The sequence below is a fragment of the Typopeltis vanoorti genome, chromosome 25, assembly GCF_054136105.1.
Source record: "Typopeltis vanoorti isolate ZY-2024b chromosome 25, IOZ_Tvanoo_1.0, whole genome shotgun sequence".
NCBI classification, from domain to species: Eukaryota; Metazoa; Arthropoda; class Arachnida; order Uropygi; family Thelyphonidae; genus Typopeltis; species Typopeltis vanoorti.
Window position 1 is genome coordinate 31198499 of NC_143573.1, and position 27260 is coordinate 31225758.

Consider the following 27260-nt stretch of genomic DNA (forward strand, 5'->3'; position numbering starts at 1 on the left):
AAAAAGCACCACCTTAGTAGCTAATATAAGATAACAAAAATGATCAATGATTTCCTAACTAAAAATAAATAAATACATAAATAATTATGTGTGGGTGTGTACGCACATAAAGTTAGTACTTTTTAAATCAGCTGATCTTTCCTATCTCCCATGAAGGAGATAAATGAAGACCATCAAATCTGTTTAAGTAGGGCAATGGAGTAATGTTGCAGATGTTTCTTTATAAAGAAATTCTAAGAGGAAACAACTTTTTTTGAAGGTTTTTTGTCTTGTTCCAGTGCATACTATCCGCACTGGAAATAGCATGCTCGACAAGTCCAGATCGTTCAGGCTAATGACCTTTAATATAAGACTTGTGTTCTTCTAGACAGATCTTCCAGTTCATCCAAAATAGGATAAAAAACTGCAGAGCAAGGAATCTGGTAGACATCTGGAAAACTTAGAGGTGGAAGTTTATCCAAGCTTAGGAGAAGCAAGAAAGGTGCAGATATTATTATTATTATTATTATTCAGGCCTCCATGGAGTCAAAAGACATCGTGGGAGGTCCTTCCTAGGAAACGCAAAATCTATCAAGACTCATCGCAGGAGGTCCCTTCTAGGAAACACAAAGTCTATCATACTACTCCTTAAACTCATTGACCGTTCTTGCTCTCACCACTCTATCAGGCAATTTGTCAGGCAAAATTCAATAAATGTTCAGTCATTTAAAAATTTTCACTGTTTCACTGTGCATTCGGAAATGCCTTGTACATAAGGGAAGGGAATAAGAGTTATTTCTTCGGCATTAAAAGAGGCAGAGATCCCATAATTGTTAAATGCATTAAAACCATTTGATAAGAAGGCAGATTTAATATGTTGTAATTTTCTCTGTAAAAGTTTGTTAAAAGAACATGAAGAATGAGCATGATGTAATAAAGGCTTAATAGTTCTGGCCTTTTGATTACAATGGTTGTGAGATTTAGCATGGATATAGCAGCCTACATGATTCCTTTTCCTAAAATCTGAAAATTGTAAGCTGCCATCTTGGTTGATGAAGGATTGGTAGATCTAAGATGGCTGTTTGGTTTTCTGTTTCTTTTCCAAGGTGAATTGGATCCTAGGATGAAGTGCATTTAATTTGGAAAGAAACTGCTGTAACTCAGAGCAAGGGCCATTCCAAATCGCAAATATATCATCCACATATTTTGACCATTATGTTAAGCTAAGTGAAATATTATCAAAGAGATGTTCAAGTTGGCAATGGTTGGAGAAATAGAACAGAGTTCTATTTCTCCAATTAGTTGTTCCTTCAATCTGTGGATATATATATAGATATGAGGGTTGTTTGAAACGTTTCGTAAAAAAATAAGTTAAACACATTTTTTTGGAAAAAAGCACCTTTATTTCTCAATATAGTCTCCATCGAGGTCTACACATTTGGTCCAGCGAGTTTCCAATTTTTTCATCCCATCTAAAAATTAGGATTTGTCAAATTGTGCTAAATAGTCATTGATAGCCTTGATGACATCCTTGTTTGAAGAAAAGTTTTTCCCACTGGGCCAAATTTTTAAGTTTTGGGAATGCGAAATCACACAGGGCCAAGTCTGGAGAATACAGTGGATGTGGAACCAATTCGTGCAATTTTGCCATTGTGACGACCGATGTGTGGGATGGTACATTGTCTTGATGAAAGAGTCCTTTTTTGTGCACCAATCTTGGCTGTTTTTTCTTCAGTTCTTTTAAACAGTCCAACAGCGACTCATAATAGACTCCTGTTATTGTCTTACCCTTTTCCAAATAGTCTATCATGATAATTCCTTGAGAATCCCAAAAAACAGTGGCCATCAACTTCCCAGTTGACAAAACGGTCTTCGCTTTTTTTTGCTGCTCTTTCACTGGGCATTGTTCACTGTTTTGACTTGCTGCTTGGACTCAAGTGTGTAGTGGTGAATCCAACTTTCGTCTACAGTCACGGATCGGCAAAAATTCCTGTGGATTGTGATTAAACATTGCCAAACACTTGTTGAAATGTCTTTTCGCCTGCATTTTTGATCGACAGTCAACAATCGGGGCACCCATCGTGCACACAGCTTTTTCGTGTGCAATTTTTCGTGCGGGATGTTATACACCCATTCAGTTGAGATGCGCTTCATCTTCGATGGACTTACGACCACATTTAAACTCATTTGTCCAAAAATAAATAGTCTTTAATGCTGGTGCACAGTCACCATGAACTGCATCTAACTCGGCTTTGATCTGCGCAGCCATACATTTCTTCAAATAAAAGTGTTTTATCACTGCACGAAATTCATTTTTCTCCATTTTTATGAAAAATGCAAACATGGTCATTTTAAATGTTTGCCAAACGAGAACTACGCATCGCACGTGGCTAAAATTTTGCCAGGGGTCATGAAAAAGATGATACATGCCGACACTGGTATGAATAAACAAATTGTGTTGTCTATTGGAAATTTATCAAACTTTTCAAACAACCCTTGTAATTTGTTTCCACCTTTCTTGCTTCTCCTAAGGATATGCTTCCACCTGTAGGCTTTCTAGGGGTCTACCAGATTCCTTGCTCTGGTGGCTTATCTTATTTTGGAAAAACTGGAAGATCTGCTTTTATTCATCTAGAAGTACATAAGTCTTATATTAAATGTCATGAGCTCACACAGTCTGGATTTGCTGAGCATGCTATCTACACAGAATAGAGTTCATTGATGAGTTCAAGATGCATTTAAATTTCCTTAAGGAAGTTTAAATGCATCTTGAACTCTTGCAAGCCCATCAACAAAATTCTTGAACCTGTACAGCGAGTCCCTATCCCATATATTGTTGGCATCTCTGAGATGATTGCTAAGATCCTGAAAAGATAATTTTGTTAATTATTTTTTCCTTCATGAAAGATAAACATCCTTCCCCTTCCCCCCCTCTCTCTCTCCCTAGTGTTTACCAAATTCAGTGTTAGTGCCTTTGCTCATACTTTAGACAAACAGGATGTTCTGTTGCACATCCACAGTAAACTAACCACAATAAACCTGAAAATTCTAACCTTGCTCAGCATGGAGTGGATTGGATCATAGGATCATATCCCATGATTCAATATTTGCCTTTTACATTGGTGCAGGTTTAGATTTGAGCATTTATTTAAAGAGAATGCTGAACTACTTCTGAACTGACAAAATTTAAATTGGAATGACCGTTGCCAAGATTTGGGACTATCTCATCCTCATAAATGGCAAGCAATAATATTCTCCCAATTTTAATTATTATTATTATAATTTTTTAATACAGTACTGCATCATTTCATTATGTTGTTATTAAATTTAATTTTATTTCAAATCACTTAACACGTTCGCTGCCACGCTACTTCGGCATAGTCTGTTCCCGTACGCCGAGCAATTTCACTTCTTCAAGGTCAGTACGGTACTCTCGTTGCCGGCAGTCAGCATCATGCGAATATACTCGTAGTTGGCGTGTGCAGAGCATATACCATCTATGAGAATACACAGTTTTGATGCTAGCTCCACAAGCCAAGCATTTTCACTTCTTCAAGGTCAGTACCGTAATCTCGTTGCCGGTGGTAAGTGTCATACGAGTATACTCGTAGCTGGCTTGTGTAACTCGTTTACCAACTACGAGTATACTCATAGTTGGCAGCGAACGTGTCAATTTTAAATTTAGGCCTCAATTGTAATCTTATTTATTGTAACCATCCACAGGTGGCTTCTGCCATATGGCTCAGCTCTGTAAATAGGATTAACATTCTGTGTTGTAGCTTCACCTTTTGATCATGCTAATGCACTGATGATGACCAGTTAGTTTCTGGTTGAAATGTTTGCAGTAATAAAATTATTATTGTAATTTTATTACTGCTCAAGTTTGTACTCAAGTCTCTGTAACTTGAGTACAAACTATCTTCAGGAATATTTACCTCACTCTAGAAAGTTAAACATGACAATAGACATTAAAGTGTTTGCCCTACAGCTCTCTAAACAACATCTTCATCACATGTATTTATTTTCTATCCTTAACTGAATAATAATTTTCTTTTTCTTGTCTTCAACATTCCGTAATACACATGCTGTCATGAATTAATACTGTTTAGAAGAAACAATACAACTTTCCGCTTGAAATAAAATGTTCTACCTTCATTCCATCCGTTGACAGGAACAAGCACATGGTTATAATAAACAGCAGACACACCTTGTACTGGAACTTGCTTTTCAAACTTTGAGCTACCATTATTCCTTACAACAAAAACTATATTCGAGGCCTTTTAGATTATCGTTTAATGGTCATACACCAATAGAAAGAAATGAGTACTTTCAGATAATTCCACAGGTCTCCACATATTTCCTGTAAGCCTTTTTTCTGAGAAAATGACTGCCTATAACCATCTCATTACCTAGCCATGAGTTTCTTCCTTTTCCCTCCTTTCTTCTTTGCACTCACTATTAGTTCAAGCACTACAAACTATTATACATGGTTTGTCAAGTCCATGTTTGTTTTCACTGTCGTTATGTAACTTTGCCGAAAATAGCAATATGTTGCAACATTAACTAAAGTTATGAGTCATTTTAACAACATTTTAGAAAGTGAATTTTACAAAGGTGTGAATACTCAACTGGCAATCAAGAATAAAAAGAAAACCAGGAAGACTACCTACAAGATGTGAAGATCCACTAGTGAAATCTATAGGTATAACATGGAAGAGAGAGGCTCAAGATCGAGATCATTGGAGGCATCTTTGTGACCTGTACTCATGGAGAAATCCTGAGTGAAACACAGGTCCATCAAGGTATCTGAATGAAACTCATCGAATGCTCCATAAAAGAGTCTGCATCACAGTTTTTAAAAAATATTTTCAAAACAAATCTAAGCTTCTGTTGAACTGAATGCTAAAATATTCAAACTTCATGAGCTGTTTTTTCTTGATTTGAATTATGTTGTATCCTAGAGAACAAATACCATACCATATCATTCTATTGCACTGCTCTCCTTTTCTACTCTGGTAGAAAAGACCTGGATGATTTCAGGTGGATTTCAGGTTTAATTTGGATGATATCATCATACTGAAGATATTTTTTAAAAACAAGAATCAAATAATCCATCTACTTTTGTGCCAAATTCAAAGATCTGAATACACCAGGTAGTTCAGTACTCAGAAGAAGGCTGGTGTTTCATTTATGCTCTTACTAATGGCAGGTTGTAATAGTAGTCATCTCCAAGTTCATAATTTCCAGTGCTTCGAAAAGTGACGCATTCTCTGGTACCTCTAGGGAATTAAATTTTATAACATGATTAATTTTTCATGTTAAAGTTTGATCAAGACATTTGATCATATTTTCTTTTTCCCTAGAAGGAAAACCTGTAGAAAAATTGGCCCAGTTAATGATATTGATCTCTGGAGGATCAGATAAAATCATGAGTTATATCAACACTATAAAGAACCTACAATAACTAATATAATCAATTTAAAAAAAGTTGCAGTGGGCAAGACATGCTTTTCCTGTGGAAAATGACTGTATTCTTGGTCTTCTTCTTGTAAAAGACCAAGAAGATGACCAAGAACGAGATTATAAACACCATTGGTCAAGATAATATCATCATACTGCACTGTCCAAATTGAAGAAGTAAGATCCTGAACAGAAAGGGTTAGAGTTCTGGTGTTAATAATAACAAATTATTATTAACACCAGACCTCCAGACACCAGTCAAGACTCATTGTGGAAGATACACACTGTTATACACAAAGCCAATCAAACCGTGTTTTAAACTCATTTATTGTATGTGCATTCACCACACTGTCAGGCAATGCATTCCACTCACCAACCACCTCCATTCAAATCCAGAAGGCCAAGTCTCAATTTGGGTTGTAGAGCTATTGGTAGAAGATGATTTGATTATGTTTGGCATTGAGGCCTTCTCAGCAAGCTGCCATCTTATGGATTGTCTCCTGCCCTTTGTATTGTCAGCTTCATCTTGTCATTCATTGCATGTCATGGTGGTTGGCTTCTTCTCATCAGATTTCTTTTTCAGCTGAAATACTACCCCTGGTTGAATACACTTTCTCCATGCTCTCCTCTTGTACATCATTGACCTTTCTAACTAAAATGATTGAAGTTTCAAGATCTTCCATAACAAATTTCTTAAACACTAATCTCCTCATCATTCTCAAGCAGGGTAAAGATTGCTTAGTTACTTTCAGTGCTATTAAAACACAGTCATGTCTTATTATCTGGAAGAAAGATCCTCCTCCATCCTTACATTTTAATAATGATTAGATTTTCATTCAAGATTAATTTTTCCTTCAACTGACTTTCACATCTAACCAATTTTTAGAATATTGTTTGCACATTTGGAGTAATGTACTCAGAACCACCTTAAGTCTTTTCTTGATTTTATACAAAAGAGGGCAATGTACTGATAGTTGACTCCTCTTTCACAGACTCCCTCCAGTCACTTTCTCATAGGCACTGTTTCTGCAGTACTCTTTTTTACAGGTGTGACTGCTACCATTCCTTCACTTTCCTCTAATATGTAAGAATATGAGCAACCACTGGTCATCATCTGTACATAGTCAAGCTCCAAACGTATTGAACTAACATCTCATCTTCTAACATTCTCACCTTCATTTCATCTACTGCTGTCCTTTGGAACAGCCTTCACCATACTTTTTTTCCCGGTGAATACAACTCTTGAGCTTTTCAGAAACTTGTTAATAGATTCTTTTCTCCATAACCACTTGCCTGCACATGGTGTATGAATCTGTGATTTCTTATGTGTGGTGTCTTTATTAAATATATATGGTAAATATCAGGTTCAAATTCTGATTGGATTCTAGGAAGTACTAGTAACTATTAACATATGCTAACTGCCAACCGTAAGCTGACATTTTTGATCACCTTATGACATCATGGTTATGCTCATATGTTATATTTGTCAAATGTATGTTCAGGCTAATCTTATGTGGAACTTGCAGCTTCCAGACCAGTTAAATAAGCTGTACCAGAGGGGGGGGGGGATATATAAAAGAGGGGAATTCCCAGAATTTTGACCAGAAACCCCCTCCATAAAAGGGGGGGAATTCTGATCAATAGGCTTATATATTGACGTTTCGTAACTATTATTTTTCAGGAAATTACAATGTATACTAAATATTAATCATAACTTTAATTAATGCTTCCTGTATTTCAGCAACTTTGCATTGCCATCATCAGGGATTACAAAGCAATGATATGTGTATGCAGGCATCAACACTGGGTAAATGAGGTTGAAAAAATGCAACCAATGTCAGGTCTAGAGTCTTCAATGGCTTGGGTGGTCTTGGCTGTTGCGCTGAAGATCTGAGGATGAGTGCTTCCCAAATTTTGGCAGTTTCATGCGCTCGCATTTGTTGTGGTTTGGAAAGTTTCTTAGGACTGAAGCAGATTCAGGAATAGCCTCTCATATTCGTATGTGCTGCTGTGCAAAAGAGTGATCTTCTTCCAGTGTATACTGGTGAGTGTCTAAAGCATGATCAGCAAGTCCAGAGCAGCTGTAATGGTGGAAACAGATGTAGTCCATGTGTTCAGAAATTCTGATATTGGCTGTCTTGCCTGTTTGGCCATAGTGGGACAGTTTGCAACTGCAAGGGGACGTGGTATACTCCTGGTAGGTCTAGGGATGTGGCTGGTCTTTGTTGGAGCAGATAAGGGATGCCCATTTTTTGTGTGGTTTGTAAGTGGTTATAAGGTTGTATTTCTTTAGGATTTTTGCTAATTTTTTGGATATGCATGAAACTGCCCCAAATTTGGAAAGCACTCATCCTCAAATCTTCAGCCCAATATCCAAGACCATCCAATTTAGTCTACTAGGGAATGCCATTTAGGACTCGGCCTGACTTTGGTTGGCTTTCTTCAACCTCATTTACCCAGTAAATTAAAGATACCAAGAAATTATATTCTTGGTTTAATCCTTTATCCAAGTGTAAGCAAACGAGTTTGCACCTGAACTATTTTCAGGACTGGGGCAACTCGTATAAAGCTAATGACTTCACATCACTTGCCTTAGTATCCCATAATGCAAATCACATCTCCTTGCAGAATTGCAGATAATAAGACTTCACATCACTTGCCTTAGCTAAAGAAGCTAAGGCAAGTGATGTGAAGTCATTAGCTTTATACGAGTTGACCCAGTCCTGAAAATAGTTTAGGCACATACTTGTTTGCTTACACTTGGATAAAGGATTAAACCAAGAATATAATTTCTTGGTATCTTTTTAAATTATAGTATAACCAAGTGGAAAAACTTCCAATAATTTTCTCTAATCCAGAGTATTTTACTAATATGATGTGACACTTTTGGCTACTTGTATACGAAAATATGACTTCTGCATTACTTCAACCTTGGTATTACTTCTGGGTCTGGCTCCCACTGATGAGACCTCAGTAAAGGTCACAACAGGTCTGGGTGGTGACCCTTCCCATAATGCATAGACATTATACATGTCTGCAAGGAGATGTGCTTTGCATTATAGGATACTAAGGCAAGTAATATGAAGTCATTAGGTCCTTTATACAAGTTGTCCCAGCCCTGAAAATAGTTCAGGTGCAAACTTGTTTGCTTAGACTTGGATAAAGGATTAAGCCAAGAATATAATTTCTTGGTATCTTTAATTTATAGATACATATAACCAAATGAAAAAACTTGCAGCAACAATCATTTACCCAGTGTTAGTGCCTACATGCATGTATCATTGTTTTTGGCAAAGTAATGTTGCTGAAATATAGAAAGTATTAATTAAAGTTATTTTAATTAATATTTAGTATATGTTGTAATGTAATTTCCTTAAAAATAATAGTTATTTCACTGATAAGATTCAACTTTTATTCTCTTTTCTAGCATTAATCCACTTAGCCATAAAAGCACCTATACAGATAATGAAAAATGATAAGTTTTAACATACTTTCAAATACTTAAAATATAAAGATGTATTTAAGATTTTGCAGTATATATGTTTTACTTATTTATATGTGGAAGAATAAATTCTTCATTATGACTGCTCTGAATTACTTTTTTCAGAATATGAGAAGTGGCAAAAACATGATAACCCATGGCTTTCACCTTGGATATCTATAAATATTTTTATATTGAAGATTACTTATATTGGGTGCTATGTACTTTTATTATTCTGGAAGGCAAAATACCAAGAAATTTTCAGGCACATATAACTTGAATGTGGTCCCACATGTTCTGTATATATTAGTCAGTTGAATGATGGGAAAACAGAAACTGTGCTGTGCACTTGGTTTATCATTTCCAGTAATACTTCCTGTTCTTTTCTTATCATTACCATGCAGGACTTCAGGTAATATGCTCAAAATTAATACTTTGTTTGAAATCTGGAATGTTTTTTTTATAAATATTATCCGTCTTGGATATAAAACAGTTTATTAGATATTTTATAAAAATTTTTCATCCTGTTTACAAAAAATGCACTTGATATACACTTTTTGAAATTTGGCTGATTATGGATGTGTGTAATTTTACACACAATTTTTTGATTTATCGCTTTAGCTGTAATTTATTAATTCTGCTGAGGACAGTATAGAAAATATTATCAATATTTAGTATTATGTCTTAATTAAAGTGAAAAAAAATGCTTCAGTTTTTTATTAAAATAACATTATATGCAATTTTGTACCACTCTTACATTAATTCATCAGTATCCATTGCTTGCATTGTAATTAATATTGTGCTAAAAATATTTCAGTTTGTTTACAGTATCTAAAAAAGTATCTAATGTGCAAATTAGAATGGGAGAAATGTTTATATATAAATCTTTACATATGAAATACATATTATATTTAATCTTTAGAGCATAATAATTAATAATGGAACACGTATAGACCACAGTAATAACTTTAATTAAATAAAGGTACAAATATTTCGTACTGAAAATAACAGTACATCCTCAGTGTAGAACAAACAGTTAAAGGAATGCAATACAAAGTACAGAACAGTCGGTGGATCACATTAAATTGTTGCTTCGAGCTAGAAGGTTAATTACTAAAATATTATTAAATAATTTAATATTTAGTGTATATCATCTCTCCCAAAAGTTTGGGAGACTCTTATTTTATGTAATAACCATCAATGAAATAATTATCTTTCAAGAATTATTTAATAATATTTTAGTAATTAATCTTCTAGCTCGCAGCAACAATTTAATTGGTGATCCACCGACTGTTCTGTACTTTGTATTGCATTCCTTTAACTATTTGTTCTACACTGAGGATGTACTGTTATTTTCAGTATGAAATATTTGTACCTTTATTTAATTAAAGTTATTACTGTGGTCTATAAGTGTTCCATTATTAATTATATTTAATATAATCTTTACATATTATATTAAACAGCACAACAGATTAGCAGCAAGATAAAACATACAAGAAGCACTTTTTAAAAAGCATTTTTGGGTTTTTGTTAATATATTTGGAATCCAATTCCCCCCCTTCCCGACACTTTGATTGATTGTTATGAACTAATGTATTGATTCAGCTTGCTGGCCTGAGTGTATAGCACTGGTGCTCTTCAGCCAACAGGCTTGATTCTTCAAGAATGGGATTTCTGAATGATCTAACACTTAATTACCTGTGGCACCTGCATACTACTGGTTTATGACTGCTCATATGTGTGATTTTATGTTTAAAAACTACTCTGCTTTTCGTCCAATATGCATTTCAGTGTCTTACAAACTCCATAGTTATTAGTATTTATTCATCATGTTAATCCAAAATGTTTGTCTTTCAAAACATTGTTTTGAGAAAAAAAAATCATGAAATGTGTTAGTAGCACTCGCAGATTTTGTGAGTTGGTCATTCAGGGTATTCATGCAGGAAGATGCACAGTACATATCATTCTGTTGAATTTAAGTGGATTGATAGTTCAAAAACATTTTCAGAAAGTGTAGAGAAGGAATTTCAATTGATAAGCTAGTTTGTCATTAAGAAGTGTTTCAGAGGGATGTTTACCAGGCATCTTTAAGATGTTGAATGCATTTCAACACAGTCTACAGTATTTTGACAGATTAGTTGGAAAGAAAGAAAGAAAGAAACCTTTTATAAAAATTCCAAGATGCACAAAACAATTTGCACAAAACATCACAAATAGTAATGTTTTGCACAAAAGAAGAAAATTTCATGTGCATATGAATAAGTTTCAGCATAGCATCCAGTGACAGGATGAGCTACAGAGGATAAGCTGATGTCACGTTTGAGCAAATTAGTAGGTACAGCTATCCCAATAAAATCCTTTTTCAGCACTGAGTGCTGAAAGCCTGTATGCTGTGAGCAAAAATATTCAGAATAGCTCAGAGGTAAATTTGCCAGTCTCATTAACAGAGTAGTTAATGTATCTATTCTCTGATCAACATGCTATGGGTTCAAATCCCACTTTAGGCATGGATGTTTATGATTGTCTTTAAATTCTTTCCTTTCCTTTAGTGTTACATGGTGATCAGCATTCATTTTAGACAAACTATGGACTCTACAACTGTGTTATAAATAACTATTTTAATTTCCAGACGTTTCGACCTTCATATTAAGGTCATCATCTGGAGTATATACACATATAAAAAGACAAGCTACATTACATTTCACACAGTAAGCTACAGATACAATGATTTGATCAACTGTTATTCTACTGGCATGACCTCTAGTGAAAAATAAATAAAAATTAAAATTTCTGAGATAAAAAGCCAAAAAGGTTTCCCTTCGGCAATGCAAAATTATACAAATTAAGTGGATATTGAATTCAACATTATTTCAAAGCCGAGTATAGAAACTCTAAGAGTTTCATGCCGAATATATAGAAACTCTAAGAGTTTCATGCCGAATATATAGAAACTATAAAAGTTTCAGTGGATCCAAGCGTAAGCCAACCTAGTTCAGGCTAGGGAAACTTGTAGTAAAGGTGAAGTAAGTTCTGATCACTATCCTTAGTATTTTCCATAATGTAAAGCACATCTCCTTACGGACATGTATGAACGCTATACATTATGGAGGGAGGGTCACTACCCAGACCGATTTTGACCTTTGTTGAGGTCTCATCAGTGAGTAGGTAGACCCAGATGTAAATACTGAGGTTGAAGTGATGCAGAGGTTATTCTTTACCATACAAGTTGCCAAAAGTTGTACCAAGAATTACTGAGATAAAGAGCCAAAAAGGCTTCCCTTCAGCGATGCAAAATTATACAAATTAGGTGGATATTGAATCCACCTTTACTCCACTCCACTTACTCCATCTTTACTACAAGTTGCCCTAGCCTGAACTAGGTTGGCTTACGCTTGGATCCGTTAAAACTTTTATAGTTATATATTCGGCATGAAACTCTTAGAGTTTCTATATTCAGCTTTGAAATAATGTTGGATTCAATATCCACTTAATTTGTATAATTTTGCATTGCCAAAGGGAAGCCTTTTTGGCTCTTTATCTCAGTAATTCTTGGTGCATCTTTTGGCAACTCGTATGGTAAAGAATAACTTCTGCATTACTTCAACCTCAATATTTACATCTGGGGTTGTAAATACTCACTGATGAGACCTCAACAAAGGTCAAAGCACATTGTGGCAACTTGTATAGGTAAAATTCATAAATTCTGCATTACTTCAACCTTGGCATCTCAGGGTCTGGCTCCCACTGATGAGACCTCAAGAAAGGTCGAAACAGGTCTGGGTAGTGGCCTGGAGACTGGTTTTTATATATATATATATATATATATATATATATCCATCAAGTTCTGTTTGCTGCTGCTTTAACATCTCCATCTATGAAGTTAACCGAGGCTTGGCTATTACTGTTACCCTTCCAGATTAGCAAATGAGCAGCTCTGCTCGGTGGTGAGGGCAGCCTGCTACGGGGTAGAGCCAACAGGTTCTGAAAGGTCTGAGTTTTTGAGGTTTGACTTGTACTTGAACATTCAACAAAGGTCGAAGCCGGTCTGTGTTGTGACCCTCCCTCCATAATGTATAGTGTCATACATGTTCATAAGGAGATGTGCTTTGCATTATGGAAAATACTAAGGATAGTGATCAGAACTTACTCCACCTTTACTATGAGTTGCCCTTGCCTGAACTTATGCTTGGATCTGCCGAAGCTTTTATAGTTTCTATTTCCTTACTGAGTGTTCCTGGCAAGATTTATGCAAGTATACTTGAGAAAAACGGTTGAGAAGAATTGTGGAAGAAAAGCTTGGTGAAGAACAAGCTGGAATTCAGGCCAAATAGAGGCTGTCAGGATCAGATTTTCGCTTTACGACAAATAGTTGAGAAAGCATGGGAATATAACAAGGATCTATATTTAAGTTTTGTTGATCTCGAAAAGGCATATGACAAGGTGCCGAGAGAGAAGCTATTCAATACGCTACACTTATATGGTGTCAATGGGGCATTATATCAAGCAATACTTAGTCTTTATTTGAGTTGTAAGTCAGCAGTTAGAATTGAAGGAAGTACTGGAAGATGGTTTAATGTTAAATCTGGTGTGAGACAAGTATGTACATTATCCCCTCTGTTATTCATTATTTATATGGATCACATTATGAAGGAAAGTGGTATTAAACATGATATCAAAATTGGAGATGTTAATGTCAGCTCTTTTCTTTATGCGGACGATGTTATACTTCTTAATAAATCCACTACAAGTCTGCAAGATTCCCTGACTAAATTAAATAACTGTTGTAATAGATATGGTATGAAGGTCAGCAATAAATAGACAAAGACAATGAAAATAGGCAGAATCATTGAAAATGTCAACTGCATTGTGAACGGAGAACCTGTGGAACAAGAAAACATTTCAGCTACTTAGGCACGATTTTTAGTGAAGATGGTAAATTAAATATGGAAATAGACAACAGAATCAACAAAGCTGGTATGGTTGGAAGTCAATTGAATAAATTCATATGGAATAAGAGAGAAATTAATCGGAACACTAAATTAGTATACAAGACAGTGTTCAAACCAGTTTTAACTTATGGATCTGAGAGCTGGGTCAGAAGCAAAACATTGACCAAAGACTAATGACCGCAGATAAGAGAGTCCCGAGAATGATTAGAGGTGTGAACAGATGGCATCAATGGCAATATCATATTAAAAACAAGGATATTAGGAAAGAACTTGACATTGTCAGCATCCAGGAATGCGTTAGCAGGGCTAATCTAAGGTGGTATGGTCACTTAAACAGAATGAGCGAGGAAAGGTTAGCAAAAGAAGTGTTCGCTGCCAGGTTGGCAGGAAAACGACCCAGAGGAAGACCAGGATATAGGTGGATTGATACTGTACAAAGTGCTTTAGACGATAGAAATATAAGATCTGATAATGTTGGAGTCTTGTCAGATAATTTGGAGACTGATTTGGAGGAAAATTGTAGATAGGAAGTTAGTAATGATGTAAATTTTTCATGTAATACTATCATATCCTGTACACCCCTTGAGGGTACATGGCAGGAATTTGATGATGATGATTTATTCGGCATGAAACTCTTAGGGTTTCTATATTCGGCTCTGAAATAATATTAGATTCAATATCCACTTAATTCGTATAAAAAATTAAAATAAATAAGGAAATAAAATAATTACATCAAAGCTATATTCTGTTTAAGATTACAACAAATAAACATTCTTTCATATAGATCTGTTTTGTTACAGTAAAAACTGACGTGAGTGAAATCTGACATCTTATGTTTTTGCAAGTGGCATTTTTATCTCTTAATGTGTTTTCTTAATCCCTATTCTTTTTAATGGCTATTTCTTTAAATGTATGATTTTAATTATATGTATGTAATCTCTTACATTTTCTATAGTTCACAGATAGAAAAAAAAAATTAAATTAGATTTAAGATCCTGAATTATCTATGGTTCTATTTATACTTGACTCTTAGGGAAAGGTTAAGTGGATCGAATATGTGCCTTCCATATTCCTGGGATTTTTAGGCCGTCATTATTGTTAAGATTAGGGTGTTGATAATAATCTCGCAGGCCTCCTTAACTTTACGTTCATACCATGTTTCGGTGTGGTGTAAACAACAACAGGTGCTATCCGGTCAATTTTATGTAAAGGGTTCAGGGCATGATCAGACAGGCCGGCTTCACCATAATTATTAAATTTCATGTGCCGTTTATGTTCTTTTTGTCTGATGGGAATCGCGCGTCCTGTTTCTCCTACATAGGGCAAATTACAGGTGCAATGAATACGGTGTATTCTAGGGTGGGCCGATGGAGGAAGTGGATCCTTGGATGAGTTGAGTAAGTTTTTTTAATTTTGCAGATGGTTTAAAGGTGGCTTAAAGCTTGTATTTCTGTAGTATTCTGTTTCTTTTGTCTGATATCCCTTTAATGTTTAATGTATGGAATGGTTACAATTTTATTGTATTCTAGTTTATTTTTGTTTTTAAGTGGGGCCTTGTACAGAATTTTGTAGATAGTATTTTGACTGTGACCATTTTTTAGGAAGATATTGCTGATAACTTTTAATTCATCTTCAAGTGATTGCTCATTGGAGCAAATCTTCAAAGCTCTGTTTTTAGTATGTTGATGATACTTAGTTTTTGTGTTGGGTCGTGGTAGGAGTTTACATGTATATATTGACCAGTATGTGTTGGTTTCTGGTAAACAGTGAAGGAAAGACTGCCCAACGGAAGTGTGCTCTGAGTTTCAATCTCAATTGTGAAGTGTATGCATTTGTGTTGTTTGTTTAGATGGTTGAGAGTGTCTAATGTCATGGGGCCAGATAGCAAAAACATGTCAATATATCTAAGCCATACTTTAGGTTTTAAAGAAGAGGAATCAAGAGCATGTTACTCAAAATGTTAAAAGTTGGCAATTGGGGAGGGGGGATAATAGTGAGCCCATGGCTGTGCCTTCTTTTTGAAAGTAGAAAGTGTTTTGCCACACAAAATAGCCAGAGCGTAGTACATGCACAAAGAGCGCTGTGATATTGGGAGGGAATTTATCCTGTAAGAGAAGGATTGTGTCATTGATTGGTACATTTGTGAAGAGGGCAGAGATGTCAAAACTGACTAATAAATTCTCTTTTTGCAATGTAATGTCTTTGATTTTGTTTACAAAGTGTTGTTTTGTGTATTTTTAATATAGGAGGGGAAATGACCTACCAACTCCTTGAGTGTTGACACAAGTTTCTTGGCTAGGTGATAATTGGGGCTGTCTATACCTTTAACTATCTGCTGGACTGGTGCATATGCACCACTCCAGCCAGTAGTCGAAGTACTAACCACTAACCGATAGTGGTCAGTAGGTTGAAGAGGCAAACATGTTTATTGCTTGACCTCCTGTTCTCAATTGATGCCAATAAACTTTCTTTTGGAACTGTTCAAAAGCTGTTATTTAGAGGAATGGGGAAAAATGAATAGTGCTGAAATGAAGGATTAGCAGTATTCTATATGATACTTCTTAATATACTACTCAGTGTGCAGACTGAATTGGAATATTGCTTTTTATTATTATTATTCGACACCTTCAGGGAGTCCAAGATTATCAAGGGAGGGCACCCACTCTACAACTCTTCATCTCCACCACTCATCATCATCTACACCAGCACCATCTACTGCCCACCACCACCACCACTTTGACACACAGCTCTGTCAGTAAATCTGGCATTGTATTTGAAAAAAGAAAAACATATTTGATAAAAAAAAAAAAAAGCATATTCTTAAAAAGAAATAATAAATGGATATTTATTCTTTTCAAAAAAGTAACTATAATAAATATTCATTCTTTATATGATCTTTATCAGGAGCCTTGAGAAATTATTAATTGGTATTCATATTAATTAAATTAGGGAAACAAAACACACGTGTTAAAAAGATTATTTTACTTGATTACAAATAAAATAATAACTTTACATTTCAACCCCTGTATTGAGGTCATCTTCAGAAGGATACATTCAGAAGTATAAGAACAAGCTGCATGCTGTTGCACACTACACAAGTAAATTACATCTACGTTGTTAACTAATCTTTTTTTTTTTTCTTTTTCTTAGCCTGCCCTCTAGTGGAAAAAACTACAATAAACTCTGCTAAAGTCCTCATGTACTAGGCTTCTTCTGGAATTATACAGTTATATTACGATTATCTTTTGGATTTGTCCAGGTTGCTATTGAATGTTCAAGGAAAAAAAAAAAACACACTTCACTGGGTCTTGTATTGAGATTTTTCTTTGTGGTTGCTATGAAGGTTGTAGATGGGTCCTCCACATTCTTGGGATTGTTAGACCATCATTTTTATTCAGATTCGGATCATGTTTGAGCATTTCACATGCTTCCTTGAATTTATACTCAAACCAGGTTTTGGTGCAGTGTAGGGACTTGGTACCTTTCCAGTCAATTCTGTGGTATGTTTGGAGTGCATGGTCAGAAAGGCCGGTTTTTCCAAAATGGAGGTATTTTATGTGACGTTTGTGTTCATCCTTTCTGATTGGGAGGGTTCGTCCTGTTTCCCCTATGTACGGTATGTTACAAGTGCAATCTATTTTGTAAACCCCCGGGTGGGCTAAGTGTGGCAGGGAATCCTTGGAAGAATTGAGTAGGTGCCTTAATTTTGTCGGGGGCTTGAAGGTGGTTTTGATGTTGTATTTGTGTAGTGTTCTGTCTATTTTTTCTGAAATGCCTCTAACATTATTATTATTATTATTATTCGACACCTTCAAACCCCTTATATTATGCAGATGATGTATTCTTAAACAAATCCAGTGGAAGTCTGAACCTTTTCCCTAACTAAATTGTATAATAGCTATAATAATAAATTTGATATAAAAATCCTTGATAAAAAGATAGCTGTGAAAATAAGTAAGAATCCTGAAAACATGCGGATTTAGTGAAGATGGCAAACTAAATACAGTAATACCCTGCTTAATGATTAATGTGCTCATATAGTGCTTTCTGTTATACCAAATGTCCATTTATATGATGTTGCATTCACTCATACAATGCTTTCAGTGAAATGACACTCCCCTGAATCAATCCGTGTGCAGTATATGCAAACTTAGTTTATTTAGGATGTCATTACTCCCTGCATTTTCCTATTTTGATGTTTTGCTGTGAATTATAAATTGTTTATAAATTATTTTATTTTTCTTAATAATGACAGATAAAATTCAAAGCAAGAATAATGTTGCTACATTGAAAAGATGCATAAACCTATTACATCTCTTGCTAAGGTTAAAATTATTAAATTTAATTTTAGGATGGCATATCAAACACTGAGATAGGTCACATGCTAAAAACTTACCTTGCACTACTTTTGTTACAGTAGTGCAAGGTAGTTTTTACAGTTGTTAAAGACAAAGTAGTTTTACAGTTGTTAAAGACAAAGTTCTAAGTGAAGTGAAAAGTATCACACTAGTTAGTACTATAGTTATCTGTAAATATGGCAATGTTATTGCAGAAATGGAAAACTTCTAATGGTGGAGATTGATGACCAAACTGGTTTGTGTGTTTCTTTAAGCCAAGCTATTCTGAATAACTTTTTTTGTTTGTGAAAATTATTCTAAATTTTTCATTTGAGTATCTGACACAATTATTCTGCCTCTGGTTAGTGACAGTGATTTTGCATTTCATAAATTAACATGATTACTCAAGGAAAAGAGTGAATAACATATATTTTTATTTAAAAGCCATATGTTTCAACCTGAAAGTTACAGGTCATCAATCAGTGGCATCAAACAGTTGAATACAAACTAGAACACAAGCAATGGAGTATTTAAAAACAGTACCATCCATATGATGTTTTATATATAGAACACAGAGGCATGACTGAGGAAACAGTATTATTAATTAAAAAAAAAAAAAGAATGATGTGTGATTAAAATAAGACTCTTCCATATCTTCAATAGTGAGAGGCAGTTATTCTGACTTAGGTTCAGATGATGGAGTCTTGGTGCTTTCTTTAAATAAACATTTGAACTTATAGTGGTGATGGTGGAGTAAATGCATTTCAGACCACAGGATATTGTGGTTGGTATCCATTCCATGTCATGCAAGGCCAGATTTCTTAGATTTCCTATTAATGTTATAAAATTGGTGTTCTTGCATTCTCTTCTCTACTGAATGTCCAATTTGACTGAAATAAGAAAGATGCCAGTCACATGGAACTTAGTAAATGCCATGAAGCATTAGAGGGGATCATTTATCTGTAGAAGATGGGAATAAAGCTGATAGTTTGTTGAAAGGAATGAATATAGCCACTATTATACTTTTTAAGGATTCTAGAGGTTGGTTCCGAGATGTCAGAAATGTATGGGATAGGAACTGTTCATACTATTTCATTATTGTTTTAGCTTAGATTATAGGAATCAAAGATGCATTGTGTGGTCCATTCTAAGAAGCCATTAAGATTTATATATCATTTGATGTTCTGGGATTTTTGCTTTAGTTGTTGCACTGTAGATTATGTAATAGGAGCCTAATGGAATAAAGTTTTGATAATTCCAATCTTCTGAGAAGAATGATGAGCAGATTGGTATTAAATATGGTATCCAGTAAAGGTAGGTTTATAATAAACAGAAGTAATAAGTTCACCTAACATTGAGCGGTAGTGCAGAATCCCTTAAATATAATCTTGATAATATTTAATTAAAAAAAAAAAAAAGAATGATGTGTGATTAGAATAAGACTCTTCCATATCTTCAATAGTGAGAGGCAGTTATTCTGCTAGATCCAAATTTGTTCATTTTCTTGGAGAAAATGTATTACTGGTGTTCAGAAAGAAATTGGCCAGCTTGTCCAAAAGCTACAGCTATAATAGCCGTATTAGTAATAATCTTGTTGGTTACTTTCATTCCTTTCAACAAATTAGCAGCTTGGTTCCCATCTTTTAAAGAAAAAAAAAAATCCTCTCTTGCATTTCTTGGCATCTATCAAGTTCCCTGTCACTGTCATCTTTCTTACTATGGACAAACTGAATGTTCAGTGGAGGGAAAAAAATGCAAGAACACCAATCTTTACATCATTAATAAGAAATCTGAAAAATCTGGCCTTCCACAACATGGAATGAATACCAACCACAATATTCTATGGTTGTGGTTGGTATTCATTCCGTATATAAGTGACAACTAGACACAGTTGAAAAATATTTAACATAGCTTAACTACAGATATTTCAAGTAATGTATTGTGGATTGTTGGATATGAAAAATTAAACAGCAATGAAGGTATACGGAGAATGGAGTATCCTCTTATGTGCATTCATGAGATAGCCAGGTAAAATCCAGTGCTATTAAGATCAGTTGAAGCGTGCGTGTATGTATAATAATAATTTCTCAGATTTTTTGCATGGAGAATCCATCATTAAGGTTGATATTTTGGCAATGCCAAAGTATTTTGAAGCTTTCTTTAAAGAGACTATCATATTTGTGCGAACATCTGCGTAGTAGTTTGGCATCATTTCAAAGGATCCTGTAGCTAGTATAAGTAGTCCCATGTTCTGCTAGATCCAAATTTGTTCAGTTTCTTGGAGAAAATGTATTACTGGTGTTCAGAAAGGCATATAGAAAGAAATTGGCCAGCTTGTCTAAAGTAGAATAACTTGCAGTTTCATTGCATTGAATAAACTCCAAGTAGTAGTAGAGATGGAATTTTATCTTTTGGAGTTGGTATTAGTGAGCTAATTGAATTTATATACTTGAAAGTTGTGGAAATATTAAACCTTTAAAGTGAGAGAAATGCACTCTGAAATGCCTTCAATGTATAGGATGGCAGTTTCTTTAATTGTAGAAATTTCTTTTTGAAGTATATCAGATAAAGAACAGATAATATGAGGTCTGGAAAGAAGCCATTTAATAACACCATAACGCCATATTTTTTTGAAGGATTATGAGCCAAAATCTGATGTATGTTTCAACCTGAAAAGGAAGGTTTGCAAATAACACTTGTTGATAAGGAACTACCAATTCTCATTTTATAAGAACATCAAGGAAAGATATAGTTCCATTTGATTTAAGTTCCATAATGAAATTGATTCTGTGATGAAGGTTATTGATTTTTTTATAAGAAGAAATCTAGTTATTTATGTGAATCATTCCAAACAGCAAGGCCATATCAAAGGTTTTGGATTAATCATTATTATTTTTTTCTTCTAATTGTTCTAAATAGAAGTTAACAAGGATGAGAGATTTAGAGAATCCATTGCGATATCTTTAGTTTGCCAATAAAGCTTTTCATTCCAGCTGAAATATCTAGAATTAATGATACTTGAAGAGGTCTAGGATACCTGATGGAAACTTAGATGATAAAAATTCTAAGGTGTCAGCTAGAGAAACATTTGTAAAAAAGTAAAGCTATGTCAAAGCTTTTTATTATTATTATTATTATTATTATTATTATTATTATTATTATATGACACCTCCAGAGAGTCCAAAGACAACTCTGTCTCCATCACTCAATCCACCAACTACAGCGAACTACAACTACCATCATCATCTACACCAATGCCATCGATCGCCCACCACCACTAGTATTTTCACAGACAATCACAAACAGTGCCCATGGCAGGATTTGAACCCACAGCTTTTTGGCTGGAGAGCAGATATGCTAACCACTCAGCCAACCAGGCCGACAAAGCTTACTAGTTAATCTGTGGAGTGAAGTCTCAAATCTATAATTTTTGATATAAAGTTGCTTTTATTTTTAATATAAGAAAAAGAATGTAAATTAAGGGAGAGCGGAGATTTGAAAGCAACTTCAAAAGTTTGTATGCAGGGCTAATGATGCAATCAGTAATTAGATGAAAAGGAAATCCTGGTTTATACAACTTTGGCAAGCTATGAATTCCAGTTGGGCTTGCACAGTATGTTTTTTTTAGTTTTTGAATTGTATCCAGATCAAACAGTATATCATCTAATTAAGAGTTAAGTTTATTTAGTTTACTCTTGGTGAGGTCTCTCTGCCAAGTTAAACTCTGATTATTATATGATAATGGCAAAAATTGGATTTAGACTGTGATGGCTATAAATAACAAATGATAAATATTTTTCAGTAGTTATAAAATTTCTTCATTACAAGATTCCCATATTTGGCAGCAATATCAAAAATGATGAGTCTTTGACTCCATGGGGTCTGGTAATAATAATAACAATAATGACCTGTAAAATAACATAAACCAAAGGAAAATCAAATGATATAGAGGAGGAATGGGAAAAATCTGAAACAAATCCTGATAAAAGCTGCAACAACAGGAAATTTAAGAATAAAGAGTAAATGGGGAGTGGGGAGGTAGATGGAGTCAGAGGAATACATGCATTATACAGACATACTCAGATTTCTAAGATGCCAAGTTATTTTGCTGTGACAGGTCATTGAGTCTAACACAAAGATGGACAGAGACTACATAACCATAACTCGAGCAGAGAAATAGAAAACATAATGGGAACGGGGGAGGGAGTTACCAGAAAAGGCTAAATTTGAAGGCAATAGAAGCAGAAATAAGGTATAAAAGAAATAGTGTCATTACAAGAAGAGAAGTATGGGGGAGGGGAAGGAACATTGTGTAACAGAACTAGAAAAACTATATATATTAAAGCTACAATCAAAAACCTAAAATATTTGAACAAAGAAATAAAAGATAAAATTACAAACACAAGAATTAGAAAAAAACGGGTAACCTATTTTCATAGTTTTTTTTACTGATGATAATAAAGAAGTAAAATTTTTTATAAAACAAAATATAGCCTAACAGAAAATGTTACAATATGAGAACTAAAAGATAGAATGAATAGAATGAGAAATAGGAAAACACGGGAGAAGACAATATAAATATCTAACAACAAAAATGCAGGTGAAATTCTTTAATAAGATTTGGATTTCTGGAAAAACTAACTCTATCAAAAAAAAAAAATACTGGTTATTCCAATTTATAAACATGGAAATCTAGATGATTGCAATAACTATTGGGAAATTAGTCTGCTAAATACAGGTTACAAAATATATACTGGAATATTAAAAGCGAAGCTAAACAATATTGCAGAGGACAAACTACTAGAAGCACAAATTGAATTCCAAAAAGGCTGATCTTGCGTAGACTCGGTTTTTACTTTAAAATTAATAACTGTAAGAAGGGGAGAGAAAAAAACTAAACAAAAAAAAAACACAAAAACATCTTCACTTATTACAAAAAACATCATACTCTTCCATCTCTATTCCTGTCAGGATGTCATCCAACCATGTTTTGCTTATTCCAACAATTTTTGGGTGGACAAATTCAATCAACGTAACCATTACATTTCTCTCATTTCTGATACTTCTGTAATTCGTATAGAAACATAACAGCTCATTTATGGATTTATAACAAGTTTCACTGCTACTTCTTATTATGTGTGACTTTTCCATACCTTCCTCGAGCCATTCTTTTTTCTTCCTACCCATTCCAGAATCTTCTTCAAATCCAGCTATTCTTCCTACATGCCATTTACTTCTCTCTCTCTCCCCCCCCCCTCCATTCACTTCCTCTTTGAGCATGAGCCTTTCTCACACTGTGTTCCCCTGTCCACCCCAAGTCTCCTTGTTTATCTTGCACACTTGTCTCATTTTACATTCATGCTACCCTCTTCTTCATTCATAAGTAACACTTTAATCTTTCCTTACCTACTCTCCCACTCTTTCACATCGCTCTTACTTGCTCAGATTCATTCTCTACACTTATTCTTATTCTTGTTCTTATTCTAGCAGCAGCAGTGTCTCCAAAAGATATTGCACTGAAACCATTCAAATGCAGTCTATCACTCTTATGCAGTTCAATTCATCCTTAAATCATTCCACATATTAACAAATTGCACTCATTTCTCTTACTGCATTTCTACTATCAAATCATTTATAATCCTTGCTCTTTGCCTCTCTTGCTCAGATTCATTCTCTACACTTATTCTTATTCTTGTTCTTATTCTAGCAGCAGCAGTGTCTCCAAAAGATATTGCACTGAAACCATTCAAATGGTTTCCTTAAGTCCCTTAAATCCCTTAAATCATTCCACATATTAACAAATTGCACTCATTTCTCTTACTGCATTTCTACTATCAAATCATTTATAATCCTTGCTCTTTGCCTCTCTTGATACCCATACAATACCACTCATGAATCTTTTGGTATCTCTTTCATACCAACATCATTCTCTCCATATCCATCTTCACCCCTCTGGATTCCCCATACAATGCCACTTGTGAGTGTTTCGGTATCTTTTTCATACCAACATCATTCATTTATTTCTTCTTCAATCTTCCATACTTCATGTCCACTTCATCTCTTGTCTCATCTTCACCAATTCAAATCTTGCATTCACTCTCGTTGTCTTATTGGCAGTCACACATGCTTGTTTGTCATCAAACCTGCTTGCTATCCTCCTCTTCTGCAGCTTCTCCCACTTAAGTGGGGTCACTGTTTGTTATGAGTCTCCTCCACATCTTCCTGTCTTGGGCTGTCACCACATCCAAGTTCTTCATCTTCAAGTCCTCTTCTACCAGCTCCCTCCATCTCTTCTTTGGCCGCCCACGCTTCCGTCTTCCTTGCACATCCATCTGCATGACCCTTCTTCCCACATATTCGTCCTCCCTCCTCATCACATGACCAAACCATCTCAACCTTGCCTCCTGTATTTTCGCTCCTAAGTTCGTAACTTTCACTGTTCCCCTGACATAGTCATTTCTCAGACGATCCTTTCTGGTCACACCGCACATCCACCTAAGCATTCTCATCTCTGCTACTTCCATCCTACTGATGTTATTTTTCCTCAGGGCCACAGTTTCTATAGCATATGTCATAGCTGGCCTCACTACTGTTCTATTGATTTTGCCTTTCAGATTGATCGGCACCCTCTTATCGCATAACACTCCAGCCATCTCCCTCCAGTTCCTCCAACTCGCTTGTATCCTGCATCCCACTTCCTTCTCACCTCCTCCATCTTCTTCCACTGTCGAACCTAAGTATCTAAAGTCTCTCACCTTCCTGATGACATTTCCTTCCAGGTCTGTCTCCTGGCCACCGCCCACTGCGCAACACATATACTCTGTCTTACTTCTGCTCAGTCTCATACCTCTCTCTTCCAGTACTTTTCTCCATCTTTCCAGTTTAGTTTCCGCTTCTTCTCTTGAATCTACACACAGCAAGATGTCATCTGCATACAACATTGTCCAAGGTGCATCTTCTCTCACCTCCTCTGTTACCACCTCCATCACAATATTAAACAGAAACGGACTTAATGCTGACCCTTGATGCAAGCCAACTGTTACTTGAAAACTTTCTGTCTGTCCCAAACAGGTCCGAACACGTGTCTTCACATTTCTGTACATTTCCTGCACCAACCTGACATATTTCTCCGGCACCTTCTTCTCCCTCAGACGCCTCCAGACTTCTTGCCTTGGCACCCTATCGTATGCTTTCTCCAGATCAATAAATACCAGATGTAGCTCCCTTTGTTTCTCTCGATATTTTTCCATCATCTGTCGTAACCCAAAGATAGCATCTGTTGTTGATCTACCAGGCATGAAGCCAAATTGTTCCTTTGCAATCTCCACCTCCTCCCTCAATCTACCATCAAGAACCCTTTCTAGGATCTTCATTGTGTGGGACATCAACTTTATTCCTCTGTAATTTTTACAGTCTTGTGCATCCCCTTTACCCTTGTAGATGGGAACAAGAGTACTCACCCTCCATTCCTCGGGTATATTTTCCTGTTGGCAAACTTTCATGAACAGGTCCCACAGCAGGTCAATTCCCTCTTCCCCCAGTGCCTTCCATGCCTCCACTGGAATTCTGTCAGGGCCCACCGCTTTTCCATTCCTCATCCTCTTCATGGCCTCCGTCACTTCCATTCTACTGATGTTCTGCACCATCCCCTCAGAAGGCTTCCCATCTCCTCTGTGAGTCCTTGCATTTTCCTCATTCAGAAGTCCCTCAAAGTATATTTATCATCTGTTTCTTATGTCCACATCCCTCCATAATACTCTTCCTTCAGCATCTTTGATCTGCCTCACATGTAAGATGGACTTAGCTGCTTTATTTCTACATTTCGCTAGTTGGTAAATTTTTCTCTGTCCTTCCTTTGTTTCTAATTGATCATACAGATCTTGATATGCCATGGCCTTCGCCTGTGCCACAACTCTCTTGGCTTCTTGCTTTCTCTCTTTGTACACCTCTCTGCTATCATACTATTAATTGTACTCTGTTTTTCAACATCATTATCTCACCCTTTATTGTCAAACTCTTTTCCTCTCTATCACTTCCACACATTTTCTGAATGTTCGCACAATCTTTGTCAATTACCATTTCAGTTACGATGCCATGTTCCCTACTTATATTTAAATAGGTCTTGTGGTCCAGAATATTGCACTCACTACATATTTTTGTACTTGCTACTTTACTCTTACTCAGATAATACAGATAAATAATTTGAGATACTTGCTGTATTGTTCAGAATCATTTTAATCTCTTTTACCCCATAGTAAAGGCATATTAAATTGAGTGTTTGTGTGTTTTGCTTTCATTTTTTGCATCCACAAATGAAACAGAATTGGTGACTGGTGACGTATTACTTATTAGAAGTAGAGTTTTGGATATCCTTTGCTGTATATGATCATTACTGCCATAATAGTATTTTGCCATAATAGTAAACAGAACAATTTATTAAAAATTGTATATGAAATTAAAATTGTATATGCATTTGTGTGATGTGCATATTGCTCAGCATAATTTCTGTTCATGGTAAATTTGTAAATGCTAACAACAGATTGTCTTGTGAGATGTCATCCCCTTCCAGGAGGTTGACCACTGTGAACAGCAGATTAATTTGGAGGAATATTGTTGATAGGAAGTATGGTCATGATAAACTTTTCATGCAATGCTATCATAATATTCTGAACATTCCTCCCTCCCACTCAGAGTATATATCAGAATTTGATATTTATTATAATACTGACTCATAGATGAATACTAACATTTTTATTTAATATATAACCAGATATTATTAATGTAGTTTATTATGCTTTGTATCCTGTTGTGGTTGTAGATGATTATGAAATATTATTATTATTCTTATTACGGGCAACTCCAAGGAGTCCATAGACTCATTGAGGGAGGCCCTAACATCATGTCAAGAACAACTATTCGACATTCACACATTATCTATCATACTTCGCCTTGAATTCATTTACAGTCATGGCACCCACAACAGACTCTGGCAGCTTATTCCACTCATTCACCACTCTCCAAGTAAAAAACCTAGCTCTAACACCCTTGCTAACC

General features: G+C 35.3%; 1 protein-coding gene across 3 annotated transcripts in view; it reads left to right on the forward strand.

Moving 5' to 3' along the window:
* LOC150092634 (dyslexia-associated protein KIAA0319-like protein) overlaps window positions 1-27260 on the forward strand; it is a 511769-nt gene that overhangs the window by 65284 nt on the left and 419225 nt on the right. For all 3 annotated transcript variants that reach the window (XM_090414369.1, XM_090414371.1, XM_090414370.1), the window contains one exon: window positions 9047-9332. In XM_090414369.1, the coding sequence (XP_090270495.1) occupies window positions 9239-9332 (94 nt within the window). In that variant the 5' untranslated portion in view covers window positions 9047-9238. The remainder of the gene's footprint in view (window positions 1-9046; window positions 9333-27260) is intronic.